This window comes from Copadichromis virginalis, linkage group LG8, assembly GCF_057382275.1.
Source record: "Copadichromis virginalis isolate Kocher_CV1m ecotype Utaka linkage group LG8, C_Virginalis_male_GT1.1, whole genome shotgun sequence".
Taxonomy (NCBI): Eukaryota; Metazoa; Chordata; class Actinopteri; order Cichliformes; family Cichlidae; genus Copadichromis; species Copadichromis virginalis.
The window spans coordinates 76023-101520 of NC_140625.1; the positions used below are offsets into that span (position 1 = coordinate 76023).

Below are 25498 nucleotides of genomic sequence, written 5' to 3' on the forward strand. Positions count from 1 at the left end.
AGCTTTGTTCTCCAGTTCCTGCCCCACGGCATGCAAGCATGGAATAGGATTTTAACATGCTCACCTGCCATGTGAAAACTACCCCAGCAGTGCACTCAACCCAGAAACTGCTACAGACACACAGTGGAGTGTTTACATACAAACACTTATTTAATTAAACTCCTTCTTTACTGTATTTTATTTTTGTTTTTGTCATCTGACCTGTTTAGCTCTCTGATGTTGTATCTTAATGAGTTGATAAATGTTTTCATGCTTTAACTGTTGTGCCACAATAATTTCCCAGATTCTGGGATAAATAAATTATTTCTCATCTCTTCTAATCTAATCTTAGCAACAAAACTTTGCAAATGTACATATCTATGACTGAGTCAGTGTAAAGAACAGACAGTTTACTGAAGCACTGACTTTGAGTGTTAAGGTTAATGATGACAGGATACCTCTGCCCTCTACGCCATGACAGCCATCCCAAAGGTAAAAGCTGTTTACTTAAATAAGTTGGGCTGCTTCATAATAACAGGCCCCAGTAGCTCCAGTGCCGCCTGTAGCGCAGGCCCCAGTAGCTCCAGTGCCGCCTGTAGCGCAGGCCCCAGTAGCTCCAGTAGCCCAGTCCCCGATAGCAGCACGGTCCGCTGGTCAGCTTAACATTCAGCCAGGGGTCCCAAATCTCCCTGGCTCTGCATCAGCTCCTGCTGGGAGCTCGGATGAGCTCATCCAGGACTCCGCGGCTCCCACGCCGCCATCTACCTCATCAGCTGGGGGGCCCGAGGAGCCCGTTCAGCCTCCCGTCTCCGCTGGAGGGTCCGAGGGGCCCATTCAGCCTCCCGTCTCCGCTGGAGGGCCCGAGGAGCCCGTCCAGCAACCTTCCTCGTTGGCTGGGGGTTCAGGAGAACCGCACCAGCCTCATGCCACGTCTGCTGGGGGGCCCGAGCCGCCTGTCCAGCACCATACCACATCAGCTGGAGGGCCCGAGGAGCCCATCCAGCCACCTTCTGCTTCTGCTCCTCCTGGTCCAGCTCCAGCCCGTGCTTCATCAGCTGCAGCTCCAGCCCGTGCTTCGTCAGCTGCAGCTCCAGCCCGTGCTTCGTCTGCCGCAGCTCCAGCCCGTGCTTCGTCTGCCGCAGCTCCAGCCCGTGCTTCGTCTGCCGCAGCTCCAGCCTGTGCTTCGTCTGCCGCAGCTCCAGCCTGTGCTTCGTCTGGCGCAGCTCCAGCCTCCGAGTCTTCGTCTGGCGCGACCCCAGCCTCCGAGTCTTCGTCTGGCCCGGCCCAGCCTCCGAGTCTTCGTCCTCGTCTGGCCCAGCCTCAGCCTGTGCTTCGCCTGGTCCAGCTTCATCCGAGTCGTTATCCTCGCCGGGTCCGGCCCCAGCCTCTGCAGCGACGCCTGGTCCGGCCCCCGCATCGCCACCGTCTGGTCCTGCCTCGTCTGGTCCTGTGCCCACCAGGCCATTGCCAGCACGCCTGAGACTGGAGAGCCGCCGCTGCCTTTGGCGCGGTCGGCCCCCTGAACTGCTCTGTCGTCTCCTTCGCCGCCGCCGCTGCCTTCCGCACGGCAGGCCTCCGGACCAGCTCTGTCACCTGTGCCACCCGCCTGGTCGGCCCCCCGACCGTGTGACCCGTGAACTCTTGTGCCTGTGGGCTCTGGGTCGGCCCCCTGAACTTTATTTGGACTATGGTCATGTGCTCCTGTGTTTTCTGTTGTTTGTTTTGTTTCCCGTTCTGGTCCCTCCGTCCTGGTCCCCCGCCTCCCGCCCTGGGTGGGTTGTTTTCTGTTTTTGTTTTGTTTCTCGGGTTTGGGCTGTCGGGAGCCAGCCCTTTAGGGGGGGGGGTGATGTCATGGTCCTGGGCCATGTGGGCCCAGTATTCTTAGTTCCTTGTATTTTTGTATTTTGTTCCTTATTTAGGCCATGTTTTCTGAGTTGCCCTGTTGTGTTGTTCCCTAAGTGTTTTCCCTTCATGGCTTTTACCCCCTGTGTGCCCCTCTGTGTATCTGTGAGCCCTCGTCTCTCCTTATGTTTTATTCCATGTTTCCCCTGCCCATTATGTCTAAGTTCTCCCCGTGCTCTCTCTCCCCCCTGTGTGCCCTCTATGTATTTATGAGCCCTCGTCTCCCTTTGTGGTTGTTTCATGTTTCCCCAGCCCGTTATGTCTGTGTTTTCCCCGTGCTCTCTCTCCTCCTGTCTGAACCTCTGTGCCTGTACATGTCATGTTCAGTTCACCCCGCCCTGTCTCGTTATGATTATCAGTGTCACCTGTGTTCCCCGTGTGTGCCCACTTTCCTCGTTTACCCTCTGTGTATTTCTGTCTGAGTCTCCCTCTGTTCGGCGTCGCGTTCTCCCTCAAGTTGTGTGTTATTCTCCCCATGGTTCGGTTCCTTGTACATCTCATGCTTTAGTTTTCCCAGTTTTAGTTTATTTTGTATTGCTTCTCGTGGCCAGCAATAAAGCTGTGTTTTTTGAGTTTATCCCCGTGTCTGTGAATCTGCATCTTGGGTCCTTCTCCTGCCTGCCACACAACGAATCATGACACTGTGAGAACAAAATCTTTTAACATATGATTTTTAAAAGAGGCTGATTTTAAATCTGTGGAAATCCAGCCAACATCTTTCAGTTATACAGTCATATTTGGTTATTGAAGGCATCTCCATGGCACACGTTATGAAAAACACATGGCACACACAATGAGGCAGAAAGCTGCTCCATGCAGTCGTCTGCTGTGGTAATTTATGTACATTAAGGGAATTCCATGCTCCAAAATTGCTCACTGGCAGCCTCCCAGTGTCCTGATTTAAACCCTGCACCATGTGGAACTGAGAGATGCTGAAACTACTACTGTGGCTTTCGTAATAGGAAACTTTCTACAGGTTCTCATTAGTACTGACTCAACATTTGGCTAGTCGTGGACACAGCATCTGTTAGACCTTAAGAAGAGGGGCTCTGGTAGCTCTGCTCTTTAGCTGGTAATAAACATCGTATAGGCACAAGTAAGAACATGACAATCAGTTAATCAGAACTTGATATGCAGCTCTTCATGAAAGATTTGGGAGCTAAAAACGATGTGTAGATGCAAAGCTTCTAAGTTTTCTTGATGGCTTTTGAGCTCTTTCAGTGTTTTCTGTGTCTTCATGTAAAATGCTCAGACATCAGGGCTCGGTGGGACTGAGCAGTAAGAATCGACCCCACACACTGTGATAGGTCAAAGGGATGTATCCCGCAGAAAAGCCGTGAATCACCTTCAACATGTTCAAAATATATTCCCATTGAACAGATTTCCCCATTTGCTGTATTAGCGTGTTTTGCGCAGGACATCCTTCACATCTGAGATGTGTAAGTTCGAATATCACTTCTGTGTCCATCGTCAAAACGAAAGAAATCCCCGAGATACAGATACAGTCATTTTACTTTGAAATCCTCCCATCGGACATGTTTCCTGCTGAAGTGTATCTAACTTGACGCAGCGCAGGACCACCGCAGCATCCAGGAGGAGACTGAAGTGTGAAGAGAGGGCTGACGAGCTGCAGCTTGTGAGGTGAGTGTAGATACTGTGGAGGTGGGTGTTTGAGGATTATGAACCACAGTCCACGTTTGTCCGTGTGAGCTGTGAGGCGGTGGTCAGCTCCTCTGTGTTTGCAGTGAGGTCTGTTTCAAGGTTAGTTTTACGAGCAGTGATTCGTGTTCTCGTAGAAGCACGGGATGAGGCTGTGGGGACTCGGTATCCTGCCACACAGCGGAGTTACGTCGTTGTTTATAGTTATTCATATTTAAAATGAGTGTGAATGAAGCGGCTGTAGGCCTGAGCCAGCAGCGTCCTTGAGCAGTGAAGGACAGAGCTGCATCAGCAGGGATGCAGTGACGTCAGCGATGCTCCGTAAGCCTCTGTTGATGCACTAATCACCAACAGGAACTACATTTATGACGTCGACGATTATTAATCCTCGTGATTCCTTATGTGGCTTTCATCGTCCTGGGGTGTGGAGCCCAGCCCGCTGTCGTGCGTGGCCTAGTGCCCGTAAAGCCGGTCTCTAGACGAGCATTAGCATCTTTAGCCTGTTCTAGCATCATCCGTTTACTTACAGCACACGAGTGAGACATAGACCTGCTAAAACCAGACTCCTGCCAGTGCATTCATCCTCTATACGATTTATGAGGTGTGTGTGGTGTTTCCTGTCTGTGGCGTGTCAGTGGGACTTTTGGTTTTTACAGTGCACTCGTCTTATTTGACTTCCTGCTGCTGCAGGACGCTTCCATCAGCACCGTGCAGTTTAAAGTGCGTGCCTGAGAGCTTGTACAAAAAGAGCTGATAATGGACAGATGCAAGATTATCCATACACCCTCATACAATCAGGAGGATGTTGCATCTCATTGTGTAGAGGCTGTAGCAGCCAAACAACAACGATCAAATCCACATTTCAGTGTTTTTCTCAAAACAGATTTCCCACTTTATTCTCAAATTGACCAACAATATTTTTTTGTTGGTCCTAATACTGCGTCTTATGTCTGTGGTGTGTGGGAGGTGACCCCGATGAAGCCCACACAGAGAGGACAGGTGTAGAAATGCCCCCAGCAGGGTTTTCACCTGCAGCTTGAAGCCGCTCTCAAACAGTTTAAAGACACAAATAACTATTTGATTATTTTACAGATAAAACACTGAAGAAAATGATTAGTAACTGCAGCCCGTATAAACCTGAAACCATACTACGCTTTATTATAGGAAAGTCTGAAGAGGGCAGCCAAGTATAATGAGACTGTGGTATATTTGCTATATTATCTAGTTATTGTGCACTGTGTACTTGTTATTGAACCTTCCTGTCGTTGCTGCAGTGTTTGTTGATCCTAGCTGAGGTGGAGTGCAGAGGTCATCATGGGGGAACTGTTCAGAAGTGAGGAGATGACTCTGGCCCAGCTCTTTCTCCAGTCAGAGGCAGCCTACTGCTGTGTGAGCGAGCTGGGAGAACTGGGCATGGTCCAGTTTAGAGATGTGAGTATGAATGGTGCCAGACTGACACTGACATGTAGAAGTCATTTTTGATTATCATGGTGTAAGCTGGTTTTAGTGAATGACAAATTCCAATAATACATTTTGAAACATGTATTTCTGGTCTTTTTCTAACAACAGCTGAATCCAGATGTAAACGTGTTCCAGCGCAAGTTTGTGAATGAAGTGAGGAGATGCGAGGAGATGGACAGGAAGCTGAGTGAGTGCTGCTGAGTCTGACTCACTTTCTGTTCCCTTGTTGTGGTAACGAGGTAATCACCGAGTTTCCTTGATGAACAGGGTTTGTTGAGAAGGAGATCAAAAAAGCCAACATCCCGACAGTGGACACTGGAGAGAACCCGGAAGTACCTTTTCCCAGAGACATGATTGATCTGGAGGTAATCAGCCATTTCCAAAACAGTGTTTCCTTCTTGTCCATCGCTTTTATTGAGTTGGTACAAAATGTTGTATCTATCAAAATAACGTATCAACATTATCACAATTAACTGTGTGTGTTTGGCAGGCCACATTTGAGAAGCTGGAGAATGAACTAAAGGAGATAAACACCAACCAGGAAGCCCTGAAGAAGAACTTCCTGGAGCTGACGGAGCTCAAACACATCCTCCACCGAACGCAGCAGTTTTTTAACGAGGTTTGCTCACACGTACACTACACAGAAGAACAAAGAGTGGCTTTGTTTACGCATCGATTAAGGCAGCAGTTCCCTGTCAGACAGCAGACGATGACATTAGCTTTGCAGCTACAACATTGTCTGGAGCCGCCTGCTGTGCCTCCAGAATGTTTGGGACAAACACAGTTTTGCAGGTTTACCTCTGAACACTGGATTGTAAATCAAACATCGAGTATCTCATTGAAGTGCAGACATTTTTGAGAGATTTTATTTAAGAACTGCAGCTATGTCCATAAACAGTCCACAGCCTTCAAGTTTCTGGGACAGTGGACTGACAGCAGATCAGTCAGCTGTCAGTGGTGCAGGCCTGGTGAGGCCAGAGGAAGCAGACACAACCTCTGAAGTTGATTTAAAGTCTTGACTTAGTGTTTTATGCCTTTCGCTGCTTTTAAATGTAATTTTAAATACGAGACTGAAAGAGATGTTAGTGCAGGTGAGGGCGGGCATCATTAGGCTGGATAAACCTACAGCGTCAGACAGGCAGGAGGCGGTTAACTCAACATGGATGACTGAGAGAAGACAAAGTGCATGATGGCAGAATTATTTCCATGATTAGGAAAAAACCCTTTCATAACACGTAACCAGGACAGAAACACTCAGGCAGGCGTGTCCCCGTCAGAGTCTACCGCCACCGTTAGCCTAGTTTACAACAAAGCACTGATTACTCTCACAGTCTGTACACAGACATACTGGGACGGGTGGAACCAAAGTGACCAGTGGTGCAGTGAAGGGCTCAGACACTGATAACACAGCACACCACAGTGCAAAGGACCCAAAACTAACTGCAAAAGCATGATGGGAAAAACTTCAATATCAGAGTCAGTCATTAATGTGAGGCCAGCTTTTCTGTTACTGGGCACCAGAGTGGATGCAGACAGACCCACAAACCAGCTGCTCTGGGACTTTTCTGTCCTGGCCTGGTCCCAGTTCTGTTCGTGGTTATAGTGTGGAGCTCCTGTTTCCCGCTGTCTCTGTGTTACCTTACTTCCTGTTTTATTTTGGTAGTCTGTTGTCCAGTGTGTGTTGCACTCAGTTTTACTGCCTTGTTTTCACCTGTATGTTTGCACACCTGTTCCCTTGTGTGTCTATGCTGTATGGCCTCAGTCCTGCCTTTGTCCTTCTTGTACTGTGTGCGCTCTGGCAGTGATGTATTCGTTGTTTTATTTAATCAGGATCACTTTCCTGTTGAACAAATACTATAAGCTTCTTCAGTTTCCCATTCCATGCACCTGCTCTGTTCCAGGTCACATGAGTCTGTGCAACAAATTTGTGACTAGCTGACCTAAAAACGGCTTTCGAACATAAAATGTAAAAGAATGGTTCTAGTAGTCACAGCACTCTGCAGTAACTCACTGGAACATGTGTTAACTCTTTATTTGATGTTTCACACCCTGTGCAGCTGTTACAGGCCTTGCAGCGGCAGTGCAAAAGTCTTTGTGTGATGCATGGGCCTAACTGCTAACTTCCTACACCTGATGAGGTGCTTTTTGTTATTTTGTTGGCAGATGGAGGATCCTAACCTGCTGGAGGAGTCATCGGCTCTGATGGAGGGTAGTGAGGGGGGCCGCGGGGCCCCACTCAGACTGGGGTAAATAATAAGGATAAATGTATAAAGTAACATCAATTTAAAAACTAAAAATGATCTTCTGGCTCTCTCATGGAAAGTGATCCTGGGGAAGTATAAAGTCCACAGTGAAGGAATGGTTAATGGTGAAAGGACTTCCTCTTATGAGCACTTTATACAACGCGCCTCGTTCACACAAGCAGAAGGGCTTTCTCTCTAACACTCACACTCCACTGGATGCATCAGAGAGCAACTTGGGGTTAGCATCTTGTCGAACAGTGTTTGGCAGGCAGACTGGAGCAGGCAGGGATCGAACCGTCAACCTTCTGATTAGTAGATAACCTGCTGTACCTGCTGAGCTACAGTCAGTCTAAACATCAGAAAAAGCCAACCTTATCTGCTGATGCAAGCGGAGCTAGATGCTAAATGCTCACCACAGTACTGAAGAAGTACTGAGACTGTTGTCTCTTATAACTGCTCTCTCTGGGAGTTTGCATGTTTAGCTCATTTGGCTAAAGGCGTGTCGGCACAGTACTCGTCAGAATTTCATCAAATATATGATCCTGATCCCTTAGTGCAGGGATAGGCAACTCCAGGCCTCGAGCGCTGGTGTCCTGCAGGTTTTAGATCTCCCCCTGGGTCAACACACCTGAATCTAATGATGAATTCGTTATCAGGCCTCTGGAGAACTTCAAGACATGTTGAGGAGGTCATTGAGCCATTTCAATCAGCTGTGTTGGACCAAGGACACGTCTCAAACCTGCAGGACACCGGCCCTTGAGGCCTGGAGTTGGACACCTGTGTCTTAGTGGATCTCAAGGTCACATTTGTCACTCGTGAACTGTGATCGATTATAAGCTGCAACGTTTCTGTCGTGCTGGTTTCGTGTCTGTGCAGTTTTGTGGCTGGAGTGATCAGCAGGGAGAGGATTCCCACCTTTGAGCGGATGCTGTGGAGGGTGTGCCGTGGTAATGTCTTTTTAAGGAAGGCAGAGATCGAGGACCCACTAGAAGACCCCACCACAGTGAGTATACTAACAGTGGAGCTGTGGAGAGTAGTAGTGAGAACAGAATTTCAAACAAGAATGGGATAATAAAGCAGATGAATAATACATGTGGGGTTGAACACAGAGCACTATCTAATGTTTCGTTCCCTCTCAACAGGGAGACCAAGTCCACAAGTCAGTGTTCATCATCTTCTTCCAGGGTGACCAGCTGAAGAACCGGGTGAAGAAGATCTGTGAGGGGTGGGTGTTGCATGAAAAACCGTTGCTGCTGTCACTGTTAGGTTTTAGAATGTAGAATCACGCAGCGTCATGCTTATGTTTAGTCCTGACACCGTTTCACGATCACATAGTAGCATCACAGCTGAGTGCTAGTGAAGGTGGGAATGTGAGCGCTGTGTGACAGCTGTAAATCCACAGAGTGGAACATTTTCTGTAGAGAGTGACACACATGTCCCGTCTGTCTGTCGTCACGAAAGGCTTTGATCTTATTCTAGTGAAATGTACGACATGTCCAGTGTAACATGGCCTGTGATAAAGTCAGGGAGGGGCGGGGCCATCTGCTGTGTTGCACGCTGTGTGGTCAGACTGACTGTGGCGCTCCTGCAGGTTCCGTGCGTCGCTCTACCCCTGCCCAGAGACCCCGCAGGAGAGGAAGGAGATGCTGGCTGGAGTCAACAGCCGCATCGATGACCTCCAAATGGTAAGTTATGTGTGCTCTACAGGCATCAGCCAAATGCTTACAGTCTTGTAAAAATAAAGCAGAGGGGAGGAGTCGACCCTGGACAGATGCCGCAGAGCTGTTAGCTGTGCACTTCTTTTGCTCACTAAACCAGATGAAATCCATGAGACGCTCTGGCTCCTGCACCTTTCCTTGAGAACATTTATTTCCAGTCAAATTACAAAGGCCCTTGTAGTGTAGACAGCCTTCATTGTGCTACACGTCTTATCTCTGAAAGAGCCGCGTCCTTTATGTGCTGTGGTTCCCCCGTTTCTCCTTATTAAGACAGGAAAAAAGCCTGTTCTGCTTGAAAGGTCTGCACCGGTCTGATGCTGCCAGACGCCCTGCTACAGCAGAGCCGAGCAGTACACTGAAATACAAGTTGTGTGAATGAATATGACGGAGGTTTTCTGCACTGCTAAAACTGCACATTTCAAACTTCAACAAGAAAACGTGAAAAATCAAAGAAGCGTGCGTCAGGTTAACAGAATGAAACATCCTTCCACGCTGCTGCTGTAGGTGCTGAACCAAACCGAGGACCACCGTCAGCGAGTGCTGCAGGCTGCTTCTAAGACCATGCGGGTGTGGTTCATCAAGGTGAGGAAGATGAAGGCCATCTACCACACGCTGAACCTCTGCAACATCGACGTCACGCAGAAGTGTCTGATAGCTGAGGTGTGGTGTCCTGTCTCAGACCTGGACTCTATCCAGTTTGCTCTGCGCAGAGGAACGGTGAGTTTGGTCCTGTCTCTGCAGCCTGTCGCACATTTCTCTGTTCTGCTTCTCGTGCTGTGCATCTGAGCCCACAGACACCCACGGTCACAAACCTGGACTCAGGTTGGGATCTCTAGTCCTACTTTGGAGAATTTTTATAAAGTAAGCAAAAAGAAACTAGAATGTCTCCAAAGAGAATCGCTGTGTCTTAGTTAGGAGTCAACTTTATTGTCATTACACATGTATAAATACGGGTGAACCAAGTGCAGTTTGCATCTAATCAGAAGTGCAAAGAGCAGATGATGTTGTTGAAATGTTCCCATAGTTACTACCCAGCAGTAAGTCAGTAAAACTTTATGGCACCTTTTAAGAAATACAGTCACGAAGTGCTTCACAAGAGCCAACAATGCATAAAAAACGTGAATACAAAACAGGTTTAAAACAATATGTTTTTAACTGGAGGCGACTGATCTGAAGTCCGAAGAGAGAGTTCCAGAGCGTGGGCCCACTGAACACACGGCTCTGATCCTTTTGTGTTCAGCTCAGTGTGGGGCGCCGCAAGCCGGCCCTGGTCACAGGACCACGAGGTACACATGGGTGCAGAAGCTCTCTGATATAAACTAGTGCCTGCACGTGAAACGCTCTCCATGTTAATAAAAGAATCTTATATTGCACGCTGAAATAAACCAGAAGCCAGTGCAGCTGCATCAGGATTTTGTCGAAGCCTGTCGGGATCATTCTGAGCAAACGCTCTACGGAGGTTTTGCTAAGACACGTGTGCACTGCAGGAATCCAAATGTGATGAAACAACAGCGTGAATAATCATTTCCAGTTCAGGACGTGACACAGTGCAGCTTATGTTTGAGATGATAAACACAGGAAGGAGTCACAGAACCAACACGTCCAAGTGTCTCCTTTATCCCAGACACATGTTTCTGCTGCACAGACAGTTATTTCAGTTTGTCTCGATTTAGTTGAAGAAAACTGTCTGTACAGCTGAATATCATCTGCATAGCAGAGATAAGAGATGTCTGAGCAGAATGGAAGGGAATGTATAGAAAAACACTTCTATATGTCATATTTTACATTTAAGTTGGCACAGGGCAACAAAAGCCTCAGAAAGCTGCGTAATGCTTAAAGAACACCTGACGGGGAATCTCCCTCTTTAGACTAATAAGTTACCTCAGCGGTCCCAAACCTTTTTTGCACCACGGACCAATATTTTCACGGACCGGCCTTTAAGGTGTCGTGGATAAATCCAACACAATAAAGTGATAGGACCGAGACACAAACTGTGGTATCTTGCACCAGTACCAAGAGAAGATTTATTCATAGCACACGGGAAAAGACCCAGGGAAACCGAGTTAATGATCAAAACCATAAATTTCACACCTGAGCCTCAATTCTTGGTACCAAACGAGCCCCCGTGGGTTGGGGACCGCTGATAGTTGGATGAGGACAGTATCTGAGAGATGCTCTGTGTTTAGCTGTAAAGACAACGTTCACTGGTCTGTGGACCTGTGGATAAGGAACATGGCCATGTTCTTGGTACAGGGCGAGGTCACAGTGACTGTGAAACTCACTGAGGTCTGAGGTTTTCTAAACGAGGCTTTATTTCACAGGAGAGGAGTGGATCAACAGTGCCCTCCATCCTAAACAGGATGCAGACCAAACAGACTCCACCCACCTTCAACAAGACCAACAAGTTCACATCAGGCTTCCAGAATATTGTGGACGCCTACGGCATCGGAAGTTACCGGGAAATCAATCCAGGTCATTGGCTCATATTGAAATGACTGTTCATTCAAACTTGTGATTGTGACTGCGGTGAATGTGAAGCTCTCGCTGACTCTGCAGCAGTTCAGTGTTCAGGCCAAACTAATCGAGTGTCAACCAAACGAACAGAGTGATTTTGGTTCTGTTACAAAGGATTCGTTACTTTGTGTGTAAAATTTGCTTCTAGCCAAACATTTTAGTGAAGTTTCAGCAGCAGAGTTGGATGATGGTTGTTTGGATCCCTGTGTGCCTACAGCTCCGTACACCATCATCACCTTTCCCTTCCTGTTTGCTGTCATGTTTGGTGACATGGGCCACGGCCTGTTGATGACCTGCGCTGCCCTCTACCTGGTCATTCGAGAGAGTCGCCTCCTCGCCCAGAAGAGTGACAATGAGGTACGTTAACACAAGTAGAAGTAATCCAATATAGTAAATCATCGTTGTTCAGTCAGTGAGCAGAAGCATCATATTCCAGTGTTTTCTGTTTGCTTCTGTAGATGTTCAACATGATTTTTGCTGGGCGCTACATCATCCTCCTGATGGGGATCTTCTCCGTCTACACAGGCGTCATTTACAATGACTGTTTCTCTAAGTCACTCAACATGTTTGGGTCTGGCTGGAGTGTCAGGCCCATGTTTGGCCCCAAAGGAGCCAACTGGACGTGAGTTCAGGCTTTTTCTGCATCACAAATGAAGTTTAGATTTCCACTTTTCCTGTTTGTGACCACTACCAGACTAAAACCAGTACTGAATGTCATCCCCAGCACTAACTCGAAGCAGCCAACTAGAAGATTAAACTTACTTCAGTCTCCAAGAAATAACTGAAAACACTATTGTTACGACCCGGCTGTAGCTGGGACGTAACAGCTAAACCTTTAAAATGACCAACAGTAGCACAAACACAGCCTCAGAGGAAAAAACGAATCTGATGCATGTAATCCAGTTCAGTGTGTGAGCCTGCAGGAACCTAAAGGAGGCTTCTGTAGTCAGAGCGGGCAGGGATCTGCTGACTGGCCACTTTGTCAGGAGCACTTGTTCAGCTGCTTGTTAACAGTTATCTAATCAGCCAATCACTCACTTTGAACACGGCATGGTTGTTGTGCCAGACGGTCTGGTCCGCTGAGATCATCTCAGTGAGCAGCAGCTCTTTGGTGAAAATGCCTGTTTGATGTCAGCGCTAACAGGAAGGTAGCAGTAAGTTAATAACATGCAGGAGAGCATCTCTGCACAAACTCTCATATTTAAGAGTGTTAGAATTTAAATGCAGCAAAGCTAATTATACAAAACACAAGATAACTGACTGTCAAAGTAAGACAGGAAGTCAACGTCATCATATGGGTCCAACCTGTTACTAGCCAGGTGTAACTAAAGAAGTGGCCAGTGTGTGTGTGTTGGCAGGTTCGTGCTCTAAACTGTTTCTCATCTTGCAGCATGGATTGTAGTTCTTCTCCTTCCGTCTGTCCTAGGTCTGAGACTCTTGATGGAAATGCAGTTCTCCAGTTAGATCCTGCTATTCCCGGCGTGTTCGGTGGACCTTATCCACTCGGAATTGACCCGGTAAACAATACATGTACTCACTATAACAACTAAATCAAATTACCGGCTCTAATTGTCTCCAGTGCACGACAACCTGCTCATTTCATCTTGGGCTGGTGAAATCAGTGATAGGAATGCCAATAATCCAGTTTGTGAGCCAAGCAACAATCGATCCTGTCAGAGCTCCATAGCTGTCGGTCCTGTGTTACAGAGATGATTAAACACCCCACAGATGTGAGACCGTGTGACACAATGAGTCACCAGCCCCTGAACCCTGTCTGAGAAAACTGCAGTATCCAGTAGGGCTGGGCCACATCATACCGTTCACGGTGATACCAGTATAATGTTGGGCAACGATAAGAAAATGAGATATCGCGATAGAATATGGGTAAAACGCACAGGCGCAGTGCCTTTGTTTTCATACGCGCATGACGGAAAAAGCATGGCGGCGAAAGCGGATCGTTGAGTGAAACAGATGAACCAGAACTGGTTTGTAAAAATGCTGCAGCTTCACTGGTGTGGAACTGGTTTAGCTTTCGTCCGTCAGATACACAACAAAGCACTTTTTTTGGTAGCGCATGCTAGCGGGCCGTCGTTATTACCGTGTTGTTTGGAAAATACGGCGCACTTAAAATCAATCCTTTGATTTTTCTGAAAGTCGACAGAGCCCCTTATAATCCCGTGTGCCTTATGTATGAACTCTGGTTGTGTTTACTGACCTCGAAACCATTTTATGTGCACGGCGCTCGAAAATCTGTCAAATGTTTCAGTGCGACTTTGCTGAGCTACGAAGCCGCACCGCTTGATGGATTGTGGGAGCATTACGGCTATCGTAGGCGGAGCCTCGCGGAGTGATACGTACTGTGCTTCAGCATAATGTTACCGTGTTGTGTGTGTATAACTGTTAAGTTTTGTGGATGTTATACATGGTTATGCTGAGGATGTGTCGGCCAGTTTCCACTGGAAATGCCTTTTGGTTAAACTGTCAGCGAGGAATTTGCATTTGCACTGTTACGTGTTTATATAACTTTAATGCACATAAACAGCTGCTTGTTTAAGTGAAAATACATTGATGGGGTTTTTTTTCACTAATAAAGTTGTGGAGTTGTAAAGTATTTTGTCTCGTGTCAAGTACATCGTCAGTTATATCGTTATCGCAAATTTTCAGATGTATATCGTGATAAATACTTTTGGTCATATCGCCTCATATCCAGCTCCAGAGCTGTTTCATAAACTAACAACTGTACCTTTAAAAAAGACCATCTGTCTGAGATCACTGAGAGGTCAGCACAGACCTGTATGTCAGCCTGTTTGTACTTGTGTCAGAGTAGCAGGGTGCTCTTCGTTGAACCTGCTGTGTGCTCTCTGCAGATCTGGAATATTGCCACCAACAAGCTGACTTTCCTCAACTCCTTTAAGATGAAGATGTCCGTCATCCTGGGCGTCATCCACATGATATTTGGAGTGTCTCTCAGCCTCTTCAACCACCTGTAAGAGTCACACTGAGGGCTGATACTGAATGTTCAAACACTTTTAAGGTTGTGTGCCGTCTAGCTTCATATTCACAGCTGATCATTTTCAAACAGGCACCATGCTGTTCTGTTGTTCATGTGTGACCTCACTGCGCTGCAGGTACTTCAAGAAGCCTCTGAACATTTTCCTGGGCTTCATCCCAGAGATTGTCTTCATGTCGAGCTTGTTTGGCTACCTTGCCCTGCTGATCTTCTACAAGTGGACAGCCTACACCGCCCGGACTTCCAAGGATGCTCCCAGCCTGCTCATCCACTTTATCAACATGTGTCTCTTCAACTACGGTGACCCCACCAGCAAACGCCTCTACGAGGGACAGGTGCTCCTTCCATTACCCACCCTCTCCTAACATATCCGCGTCACACTGACATGTTAGAGTCGTGCATGGACGTTCTCTCAGCAGTTCTACAGAGCAAACAGATATTTCATTGTGCTTTACTTTCCTGATGACCTTTTTTCAGAAACTTGAGGTCGAGCTTCACTGTAGAACAAAAACAAACAGAGCAGCTTGGAGCAGTTTGAGCTTTGCTTATTGATACCATCTCTTCTCATAACGGTGCAGGTCGTGTCGTTCTGTCAGTATGCCGAGGTTTTAAATTGTTAATTTTTTTTGCAGTTTTAAATCGAGGTGTGTGTGTGTGTGTGTGTGTGTGTGTGTGTGTGTGTGTGTGTGTGTGTGTGTGTGTGTGTGTGTGTGTGTGTGATTTGAAATTCCTTATCATTCTCACCTCTCAGTATGATGGTTGTGCTGCTGGCACCTAGTGGGGTTCATTTATATACTATATATTATAACACAGTATACAACAGTTCCACCTTAAAACATGAACATGGACAACCTGCACGGATGCTTTGTTGTTAGTGAAACGCTCTAGTGGTACAGTTGGGGTCAGGTATATACATTCATTACGGGGCTTAAAATCATGGTAATTTTGGCTTTTAATGATTCCTTTGAGTTGTTTTCAGCATCTTTCATCTTTAATGACTAAGAAAAATAATTCAGTGCACAAGTTTGAATTTATTTAGGATTTTCTCATTTTAAAAAACCAAAAACATTAAATTCCCCGCTCGCCTCTGCAGGCGGTCAGTCCTCCAAGCTCGGGTCCTCTACCAGAGGCCTGGGAGCTTGAGGGTCCTGCGCAGTATCTTAGCTGTTCCCAGGACTGCGCTCTTCTGGACAGAGATCTCCGATGTTGTTCCCGGGATCTGCTGGAGCCACTCGCCTAGCTTGGGAGTGACCGCACCTAGTGCTCCGATTACCACGGGGACCACCGTTACCTTCACCCTCCACATCCTCTCGAGCTCTTCTCTGAGCCCTTGGTATTTCTCCAGCTTCTCGTGTTCCTTCTTCCTGATATTGCTGTCATTCGGAACCGCTACATCGATCACTACGGCCATCTTCTTCTGTTTGTCTACCACCACTATGTCCGGTTGGTTAGCCACCACCATTTTGTCCGTCTGTATCTGGAAGTCCCACAGGATCTTAGCTCAGTCATTCTCCACCACCCTTGGGGGCATCTCCCATTTTGACCTCGGGACTTCCAGGTTATACTCGGCACAGATGTTCCTGTACACTATGCCGGCCACTTGGTTATGGCGTTCCATGTATGCCTTGCCTGCTAGCATCTTGCACCCTGCTGTTATGTGCTGGATTGTCTCATCTTTACACAGCCTGCACCTGGGGTCTTGCCTGGTGTGATTGACCCCAGCCTCTATGGATCTTGTGCTCAGAGCTTGTTCTTGTGCTGCCATGATTAGTGCCTCTGTGCTGTCTTTCAGTCCAGCTTTGTCCAGCCACTGGTAGGATTTCTGGATATCAGCCACCTCCTCTATCTGCCGGTGGTACATACCGTGCAGGGGCCTGTCCTTCCATGATGGTTCCTCGTCTCCCTCCTCTTTCTTAGGTTTCTGCTGCCTGAGGAGCATCTCCTTGGCAGATCCCGCACTTGATGCTGACTTGTGCTATGGGCTTGAGGTTGGCCTCCAGTGTTGCCTGCCACATCCCCATTGAGTTCCTGACGAAGGCTCTCAGGGTCCTGTTGATCTTGTACCGTTCTCGGCATTCCAGGATCCAGGTGTGGGGCATTGAGTCATAGGCCTCCTTGTAATCAGTCCAGGCAGTGCACAGGTTGGTCTCGGCTGACTGCTCAGTCGACCAGTAGCTGGTGTTTTGCGCCTCTGGTATTCTTGGCCCTTTCTGTGCCTTGCTCATGTATTGACCCGTGTGCCTGTTCATCTTAGCTGCTATGATGCCTGACAGGAGCTTCCATGTGGTGCTGAGGCAGGTTATTGGTCGGTAGTTGGAGGGGACCGGTCCCTTCTTGGGGTCCTTGGGGATCAGGACTGTCCGGCCTTCAGTTAGCCATTCCGGGTGTCTCTCATCAACTAGCAGCTGGTTCATTTGTGCTGCCAGTCGCTCGTGGAGTGCAGTCAGCTTCTTCAGCCAGTAGGCGTGAACCATGTCGGGGCCTGGTGCTGTCCAACTCTTCATACTGGAGACCCTTTCTTGGATGTCTGCCACTACAAGCTGTTGTTTAACAACATTAGTTGTTCGTTAGTTATCAGTTCTTGTTGCAAGATGAAGGTGAAGATCTGGCAGCAGTTGTAGTTTTTCTGTTATTTTTAGTTACATGTGATCGATTAGAGCATGTTAGGTTTTTAAAGCACAGCAGAGCTCGTATTTTGAAGTCTTGTGGGTTTCATTGTCAGTGTTTAGATGCAACAGACAATCTATTATGTTGTGCTCTGTATTTACAGTTTGAGGTACTGTTTTAGACCAAGACCTGTTTGTACAATGCTCATTTCTTAATTAACCTCTCTCTTTGAATCTTTAGGTGGCGATCCAGGTTTTGTTGGTGCTGATTGCCCTTGCATGTGTTCCCTGTATGCTGATTGTGAAAACTATGGTGCTTCGGCGTCAGCACCTGTGGAAAAAGCACCTGGTATGTGCATCTGACCACAACTAGAACCCTACTTCTATCTTTCATTACTGTTAAGTTACTGTTAAGTTATAACCTTTGATATAACCTTTTGTTTTCTTACTCCTGTCATTCATTTCAATGCACATTGTATTGTGTAACGTGGTTGGTTGTGCTGCCATGAAAACTGCTTAAAGCCAGCTTTGGAAACGTTGATATTTTAGCGAGAAATGTACGATAACTACTTCACAGACAAAGGACACCCTAAAATTCGATGATACTTTGATTCAGTTGTCTTAACTGTATATTTGGCAGTTTTCTATCCAAAATGATGACGACCATTACCGAGTGCTACCTTGGTAGATATGCCACCTGGAGCTTTCATATCTCTCACTGGTTATGGATCTCATTCACTGAAGATCAGCAGAGTTAAAACCTCACAAAGACTCCTTATAACTCGTAGCTTTGTGACATGTGGGGCCTGATCTTTGCATGTCGAGCAGATGAGCTTTAGCAGAGTTATACATGCTCACACGTTGTAAGAGAGGTGACTGTGGACTATGCAACTTTCTGCATGTATTTAAAGGTTTTTATCAACATTGTCTGAACAGACCTAACTGGCTGAGTTTGTACTGATTTCTATGTTTAGGAGCAGGGTTGTTTTTCACTACACAGTACTTTGCCTGAATGCTTCTCTTCTGGGAGAAGACGGCCAATAAGCAACACTATGGCAAACATTAGTTTAGAAAAGGAGTTTCTATTTATTAACACCAACAAACAGTCAGCTCTCAGCACAGCAGCACAGCACAAACTGTCTGAAGAGGGCGAAACAAACACTTGGGACTACTTAAGCAAACGAGAAAAGATTAGCCAGCTGGCTGCAATCATAGATCATAAAGACTGATGTCATTGGGCTGTGAACCCAGTTATGAAGTGTCAGACTAAGTGTTTTCACTGTCGCCATTCAAAGTGGACGTGACAGGCCGAGTGTGGCGTGAGTCTGAACGCTCGCTAATGACTGTGAGTCACACGCTGTGGATAACTCTGCTTTCTGACAGATAATTCACTGTTTGTTTGTTTTGCACGAGCCAAAATGATCCAAACTGAGTAGCTCATCAGAAAATTGACTGTCTCTGCAGCTCTTTTCTGATGCTTCAGTTAATTTGGTCAAATTAGCCACAAGAAGGACTTTTTCCCATCAGGCCTGTCTGGTCAAAGGGACATTTGACCATTAGTGGAAAACTGTGGTCATTATCAGCAGAACACAGCTGTCACAGTAATGATTCCAGCCCCATTGTTCAATTCAGTTTTTTATATCGTTATATTGTGAGGGAAAGACAATCGTTCAGAGAAAATCCCATCCATCAAATGACACCGTAGTTTTCCTCTTGACCCAGAGGCCACGAGGTTTGCCAAGCTCTCAAAGGGCTGACACAGACAGCCAGTTTAAAATCACTTATAAAGCTAACACGCCTCCTTTGGACAGTGGGAGGACAGGGAGAGCCTATAAACTGAAGGCACCAGTGGATTCAAACCCACAACCTTGCTGCCAGGTGACTGTGCTGTCACATTAAACCACCTTCCCAAATTCATGTAGGTTAGCTGTGTTACAGCTAGCTGATATTATCACACACAGCCTTTGGACACATGGTGAAACTGCAGGTTTTGCTTTTCAAATTTAAGATTACTTCAAGGTCACAAAAACGCTTTTAGCCATGCTTCAGTATTTGTTTCCCAGCAGTTGTAAATCTCACACGAATGATGATGAGATCTGGGAGCTGTACAGCTGTTAGCTGGACGGGTCTTCAGGTCTTTGTGCTCAGCTGTGATTGAACCAGTGAGACTATTTTGCTCTCCAGTGAACGATTGCTTATTGAAATTTGAACCATTATACTTGATAAGGTGGTAAATATATCTATTTTTCTCGGTTTGTGGGTGTCCTGATTTACAAATTGGAGTAAATTAAGAAGGAAGCATCATCCTAAGGCTTGCTTTAAGCTCGACACAGCTCTTGTGGCTTTTGTATCTAGTCACAGAAGAGGGAAGAAACCCCTGCAGAGAATCTAGAGCAGTCTTTAGAGCAAACAGGCGTGTCCTCATCATGCACCGGACTCACTCAACAGGGCACGCAGAAGTTTGGAGGGGTGCGGGTGGGCAACGGGCCCACAGAAGACGAAGCTGGCATCATGGACCACGACCAGCTCTCCCAGCACTCAGAAGAAGGCGATGAGGTGAGTCTCATCACTGCCACATTCTGTCCTCTCTCAGATTCTGCTTTGAATTGGTTTCTGTTTCGAATATATATTTTAGTAGGATTGTGATGTGAATGATGCTTTCAGCGTCATATGGGCTCTGACTATTCCCTGGGCTCCCACAGATGCCCAGAGGTCACAAAGCACAAAATGTTGCAGCTCCATGTTTCAGATAGGACATATAGAGCAATGGCTGCTTATTTCAGGTGCAAATGGACTGAAATAAACACACTAATATCCCTTTATAGAGATATTACAGTGACGTGATCACAGCAAATGAAAAAAGATGGCTTTACCATTTCAGGAACATAAATATGAACGAGAACCACCCCCTTTGTTTCAGTCAGTGACACAGGGGTCGGGTGTCTCTGGCTTCTCTTCATAATAAATCTTGAGTGTTTTTGTCGTGATGACTTACACTGCACAGTTAGCAAGGCTGCATTTATCATCCATTCACAAAGTAAATATGTAATGTTCTGGGACTTTCTCTGGAGATCCGTCTGGCTTCCTTAGAAGGATTACTTCCAGATCCTGACGATTTAATATGAGAATCAAACCTGTGAACCGTGTGGAAAAGCACAGTGGGTCCATGCGATGCAACTCTCACATCCCTGAAGTCGAGTTAAAGTTGAAGTGGTGTGGAAGCTGGTTCTGCATATCAATGCGTCACTCCACTGTGGCTCAGACAGGAAACACAAGAGGGGAGGTTCCTGTTAAAAACTGAGTCATGGTAAGAAGACAGGACACCCACTTTAAAGGTTTTACACATCACCACTAGGGCTGCTCAATTAATCGAATTTTAATCACGATTACGATCTGGGCTTTCAACGATCATTAAAAATGACTGAGCCGATTATTAGCCCCTCCCTCGTGCTTTACTCTCGCGCTGCTCCGTGTGGACCGGCCTTTAAGGTGTCGCGGATAAATACAACAAAATAAAACTAGTACCGGTACCGAAAAAAAGAAAATTTATTCATAACACCCTGAAAAGACCCAGGAAAACCGAGTAAACGATAAAGACGATAACAAAATAACGCTGAAAACCGATAAAAACCCTGAAAACTAAACATTTCACACCTGAGCCTCAACTCTCGCGGCCCGAAACCAAACGACTCACGGACCGGTACCGGTCCGAGGCCCGGGGGTTGGGGACCGCTGATTAAGAGGCAGCTCGGAAAGCTAAGCAGAAGTTATTTGGAGAGGAGAGTGACTGCCGTTGGTTGAAAAGAGGTAAAAAACTTCAGTGGTGTGGAAACATTATGGGTTCAGTCAGACGTGGATCAAGTAGACACAGTGTGTAAACTTTGCTACGGTGTCGTAGCTGCACCACAGAGCAACACTGCAAAGTTCACTAAACATAGATGTTTACATTTTTCATTTATTTCTTATATTGCAAACATTTGCACTGTTATCAGTATTTGCACTATTTATATTATTTTTTGACAATCTTTAAAGTCATTATTCAACACGTTGTTATTGTTAAATAAATATCGTCAAATAATCGAGATCTCAATGTCAGTGAAAATAATCGTGATTATCATTTTTGCCATAATCGAGCCGCCCTAGTCACCACATAATACAGAATCATCTGGCCTTAGCAGGTAAACACAACCTCAGACGACCAACAGCATGTGACATATTACACCGTGTCATTATTTGACAAGAATGAAGCTAAATTGCAGAAGCAGTGAGTGGAGGAAGTTCAGCCTTTAGCAGGTTAAGTAGCAGCAGGTGTGACCACCTCTGCGAAGCAGAACTTGGCCTTCAAGCTTTACGCTGTATGTTAACACAAAGCCACAGTCTTTCTAAAAGTGGAAGTCCGTGCAATGCTCAGAGAGACGGCAAAAAAACATAAAGCTTGTTCTGCAGCCTGAGCATCTCACAGCGAAGGACTTGACCATAAACGTCTTCGTATACCAAAGTATTATAGCGTCAGGTGAGGTGTCACCTGTCTGACGGCTGAAGCTCGGTTGACACGGGGTCAGCAGGAGTTGGAGGTGTCGTAATGGCCCAGTCAGTGACTGACATGCTGTGGTGGGACCTTCAGACATCTGTGCATGAAGTGGGAAGAAGAGTGTTTCAGGTTAAATGAGTGATGACATGGTGCAGCGTGTCCCGTGCTCTTCACTGAGGTGGGCTTCAGGGATGTTAGAGGTGTCGTTTCTTTTTACCATGACTGTAACATCAGAATTTTAGTTTACACTACAGGGACTCGTCACTTTTTAAAAACCTGCACAGAATAACAGTTGTGTATGAGACCTAAGCATTCTGGGAACAAACCTGAGCTCTTATTCACATCATTCACATCATAAACATGACAGAACTGAATGATTGTGTACGGGTTACAGAGCGAGACATCTTATTGATGAGTTCCACACACGTCCTCGCTTGGATCATGTCCCATTAAATCTGGGTGATGAAAACTTCTGAAAGATTTGATTGTGGATCGCACCACTGACCTTTCACCTTTGCTTACTTTCAAGCACTCAGAGGAAGAGCCGGTAAGATTCAGAGTTTAACGTTTCCTGAGCATGTCTGAATGCTGGCTTGCTTCATTTGGTTTTTGTCATGTTTGAATTGTTTAAATGTGCTTTAATCCTGAACTGCCAGGCATGCATGAATGAAGGTACATGTTTGTTTGCATGACAGAGTGAAAAAGCCTCTCGCCCTGTGACAGGTGTGTTGAGTTCGTATATAGAGCTTTTCTATTCTAAAGCACTTTATAAGGATACTTGGTGTGCAGACTGGAGCAGGCAGGGATCAAACCACCAGCCTTCCAATGAGGAGATGACCTGCTCTTCATCCAGAGCCACAGTCATCATTATGGAAAAACGCAGAACGTGTTCAGATATCCAGTAACTGGGAAAAGATGAAGCAACAGTTGTTACTTTGTGACCAGATCAAAGAGCAACAGGTCAAGGGTCAGTTTTCACTAAAATCCATCTAGTTGTACTTCTGCACAACCGGAGTTGTTGCCCCCGTCTCACCGTTTCGCCCCTAAAGCTGCGTCCATAGTCAGTCAGGTACAGCCCAAATTTCAAGCTGTCACCTGAGCAGAAGTCTACCTTTTGTTTCCACTATCAGCGGAAATGTTTCCAATTCAGTCATTGGCCTCAGTGTTTTGTGCCATTATGGCATGCTCGTATTCATACTTCTGTTTTTCATTAGTGATCCTTTGAATGGGAACAATGACTCCTGCTTCCATGAACTCCATTTGTCTGATCCAAAGACAAAAGGGGAGCATGGAAAGAGGAAACCAGATCAGCGCCAAGCAAAACCGAACAAAAGCTACACGGAGCGTTTGACTGCCATGTTTCCCCCTCCCTGCTCGCTCCACACAGGAAAGGCTAGCCTCGCTCCAGGATGGAGAAAATGGAGGAAGTGCGCGGGCTTTACAATAAACAAACACCTCCCTGAGCTGTGATCTGGCTGTGGATGAAGAAACTTCTCTGCTCTTTGTTTTAAAGCTGATGAGAGAAGTCACAGGCAGAGGTCAAAGGTCAAAGCAGCTTGTCAGCAGCAGAAGTAGCTGTTTCCCAGCTCTCTGGATTAGCATGCTCGCTGAGTTATGCTACACAGCATGTGTGAGGGCTTCCTCCTACATAAACAAAGGTTACCCTGCAGCATGCTCTGCTTCCTAAACTACATCTCAGATTCTAAACAATGAAACATGTTCAACATTGATCCAGAGAACAAGGTGTGGTCAGAGAGTTCGTCATCATCATGAAGACAGGCTTATTTGTATGGGGCTACATACACTTCTAACCTGATGGATTCTCCAACTAAGAAGTCCTGAAGCCTGCTGAAAACAGGAGTTTACATCTGCTGTGAGAGCACACGTGAACACGTTCAGGAAGTGACCTGAAGTTAATCTGAAGAGAAACTGGGCCAATGTTTGGTTCGATTTTATGGTCACACCTCCTGCATGTACACACTCCTGTGCTCACGCTGTTCCTTCTCTCACTACAGTTTGATTTCGGCGATGTAGCTGTCCACCAGGCTATCCACACCATAGAGTACTGCCTGGGGTGCATCTCCAACACAGCCTCTTACCTGCGCCTGTGGGCCCTCAGCCTGGCTCATGCACGTTAGTAGCGACTCTCACACAGCTTTGTGTTGTTGATGATCATAAACATTCAGAGAAACAGAACTATGTTGAGTAATGTTGTTTACTGCTGGATATTCACTGTAAACCTTGTTGTCACGACTGTTTGCACAGAGCTCTCGGAGGTGCTCTGGTCCATGGTGATGCACCTCGGCCTCTCATCCAGGAGCGGGGGCGGGTTCTTCGGCCTGGCCATCATCTTCGCATTCTTCGCCGTGCTAACAGTCGCCATCCTGCTCGTGATGGAGGGGCTGTCAGCCTTCCTGCATGCCCTGCGTCTGCACTGGTTAGAGTCACACTTACACGCAAATACAGAGTATCTGTGACGGGGTGTCAGAGTCACTTTGTGATCTGGACCAGGGAAGCTCCCCTCTGTGTCGGTGTGACAGGCACAGTGTCCAGTTTTTGTTTTATGTAATATTCAATACTGAACTGTAACTTTTTCAAGGAAGCAAATTTGTATTCAGTGTTTGCATAAAAGCCTTATTTTGATGTGTTTGCTACGAGCAGGGAGGACACACATGAGGTCAGAGACACGTTTGAGTGTTCATTGTGGAGGACACCACAATGAACAACGGCTGAAAGGAAAAACCAGCATCACTTTGCTTAGTTCCTAATGTCTGTCCAGCTTTGCTGGGCCTGTAAGTTTGCCACCCCTGATTTATGATTTGAATGAGGACAAAACCAACAGTAACACGGTGTTACTGTCAGAGCATCTTCAGTGCTCTTTGGCCCTGATTGAAAATCTGCTGGAGCCATCTTTACAAAAAGTCTCCCAGGTTTTCTGTTTGAGGCCTGATAACTGTACCAGCTGTAGAACGACTCCAGTGCAGTGTTGGTGTGTTTGAATCAGCACAGACCTGATCATAAGATGATTACTCTGACTGCAGAAAATATCCACTCACAGGCAGCTCCATGCATCGCACGTGAAAGCAGAAAGTAAACTGTCTTCAGGTCTAAACAGTCCCGCACTGATGGAAAACAAACACATGAGTGTGTGTGTGTGTGTTTATAGCATCTCATTGACATAATGGTTTCCCTAGCCGCGTACCCTAACCATTAAAAATGAATGCCTGACCCTGAACCTTTCCATAACCTAATTGTAACCCTGACACTAAAACCACATTTTGAGTCTCAAAAATGCCTTCAAACAAATCCTGGTCCCCACAAGGGCTGTTTGTCCCCACAAGCATAGTAAACCACCAATTTGTGGTCCACATGAACATGTTAATACCCACGCGCACACACACACATACACACACACACATACACACACACACACACACACACACACACACACACACACACACACACACACACGGGTACTTTTGCCAAAGCTCATGAGGAATTCCAGCAGAATCGGACCTTCTCAAACTGGTTTACTGAACTGTTATCATACCGAACTCCAGAGGACCTTACACACCTTCCAGCTCCATCGCCTCCCAGCACGCACTCCGCCCTGCTAATCCAACTACACTGACATACAGCAAATGTCAAACATTACACAGCAGTGAAATTTTTCAGCTGTGCAGTGTAATCGTGCTTTGGCTGGCAGCTGCACGCTGCAGCACACGTCTATGATTGCTTAGGTCAGGGGTCGGCAACCTTTAGCACCCAAAGAGCCATTTGGAGCCGGTTTCCACGCAAAAGAAAACACTGGGAGCTGCAAATACTTGTTGACATCTAAAATGAAGATAACACTGTATATATTGATTTTTACCTTT

At 46.5% G+C, this 25498-nt stretch overlaps 1 protein-coding gene across 2 annotated transcripts in view; it reads left to right on the forward strand.

Annotated features, from left to right (window-relative positions):
• The first annotated feature begins 3429 nt into the window (after positions 1-3429).
• Positions 3430-25498, forward strand: part of LOC146702440 (V-type proton ATPase 116 kDa subunit a 1-like) — a 29807-nt gene continuing 7738 nt past the window's right edge. The window contains exons 1-21 of one of the 2 annotated variants that reach the window (XM_085465317.1): positions 3430-3522; positions 4815-4971; positions 5110-5188; positions 5269-5366; positions 5492-5620; positions 7165-7247; positions 8121-8247; positions 8387-8469; positions 8836-8929; positions 9467-9679; positions 11284-11434; positions 11694-11833; positions 11935-12098; positions 12903-12993; positions 14344-14462; positions 14605-14821; positions 17334-17441; positions 19448-19648; positions 22153-22170; positions 23639-23756; positions 23889-24060. In XM_085465317.1, coding sequence (XP_085321443.1) covers positions 4855-4971; positions 5110-5188; positions 5269-5366; positions 5492-5620; positions 7165-7247; positions 8121-8247; positions 8387-8469; positions 8836-8929; positions 9467-9679; positions 11284-11434; positions 11694-11833; positions 11935-12098; positions 12903-12993; positions 14344-14462; positions 14605-14821; positions 17334-17441; positions 19448-19648; positions 22153-22170; positions 23639-23756; positions 23889-24060 — 2522 coding nt within the window. In that variant the 5' untranslated portion in view covers positions 3430-3522; positions 4815-4854. The remainder of the gene's footprint in view (positions 3523-4814; positions 4972-5109; positions 5189-5268; positions 5367-5491; positions 5621-7164; positions 7248-8120; positions 8248-8386; positions 8470-8835; positions 8930-9466; positions 9680-11283; positions 11435-11693; positions 11834-11934; positions 12099-12902; positions 12994-14343; positions 14463-14604; positions 14822-17333; positions 17442-19447; positions 19649-22152; positions 22171-23638; positions 23757-23888; positions 24061-25498) is intronic. The other variant, XM_085465318.1, reaches the window with a different exon arrangement.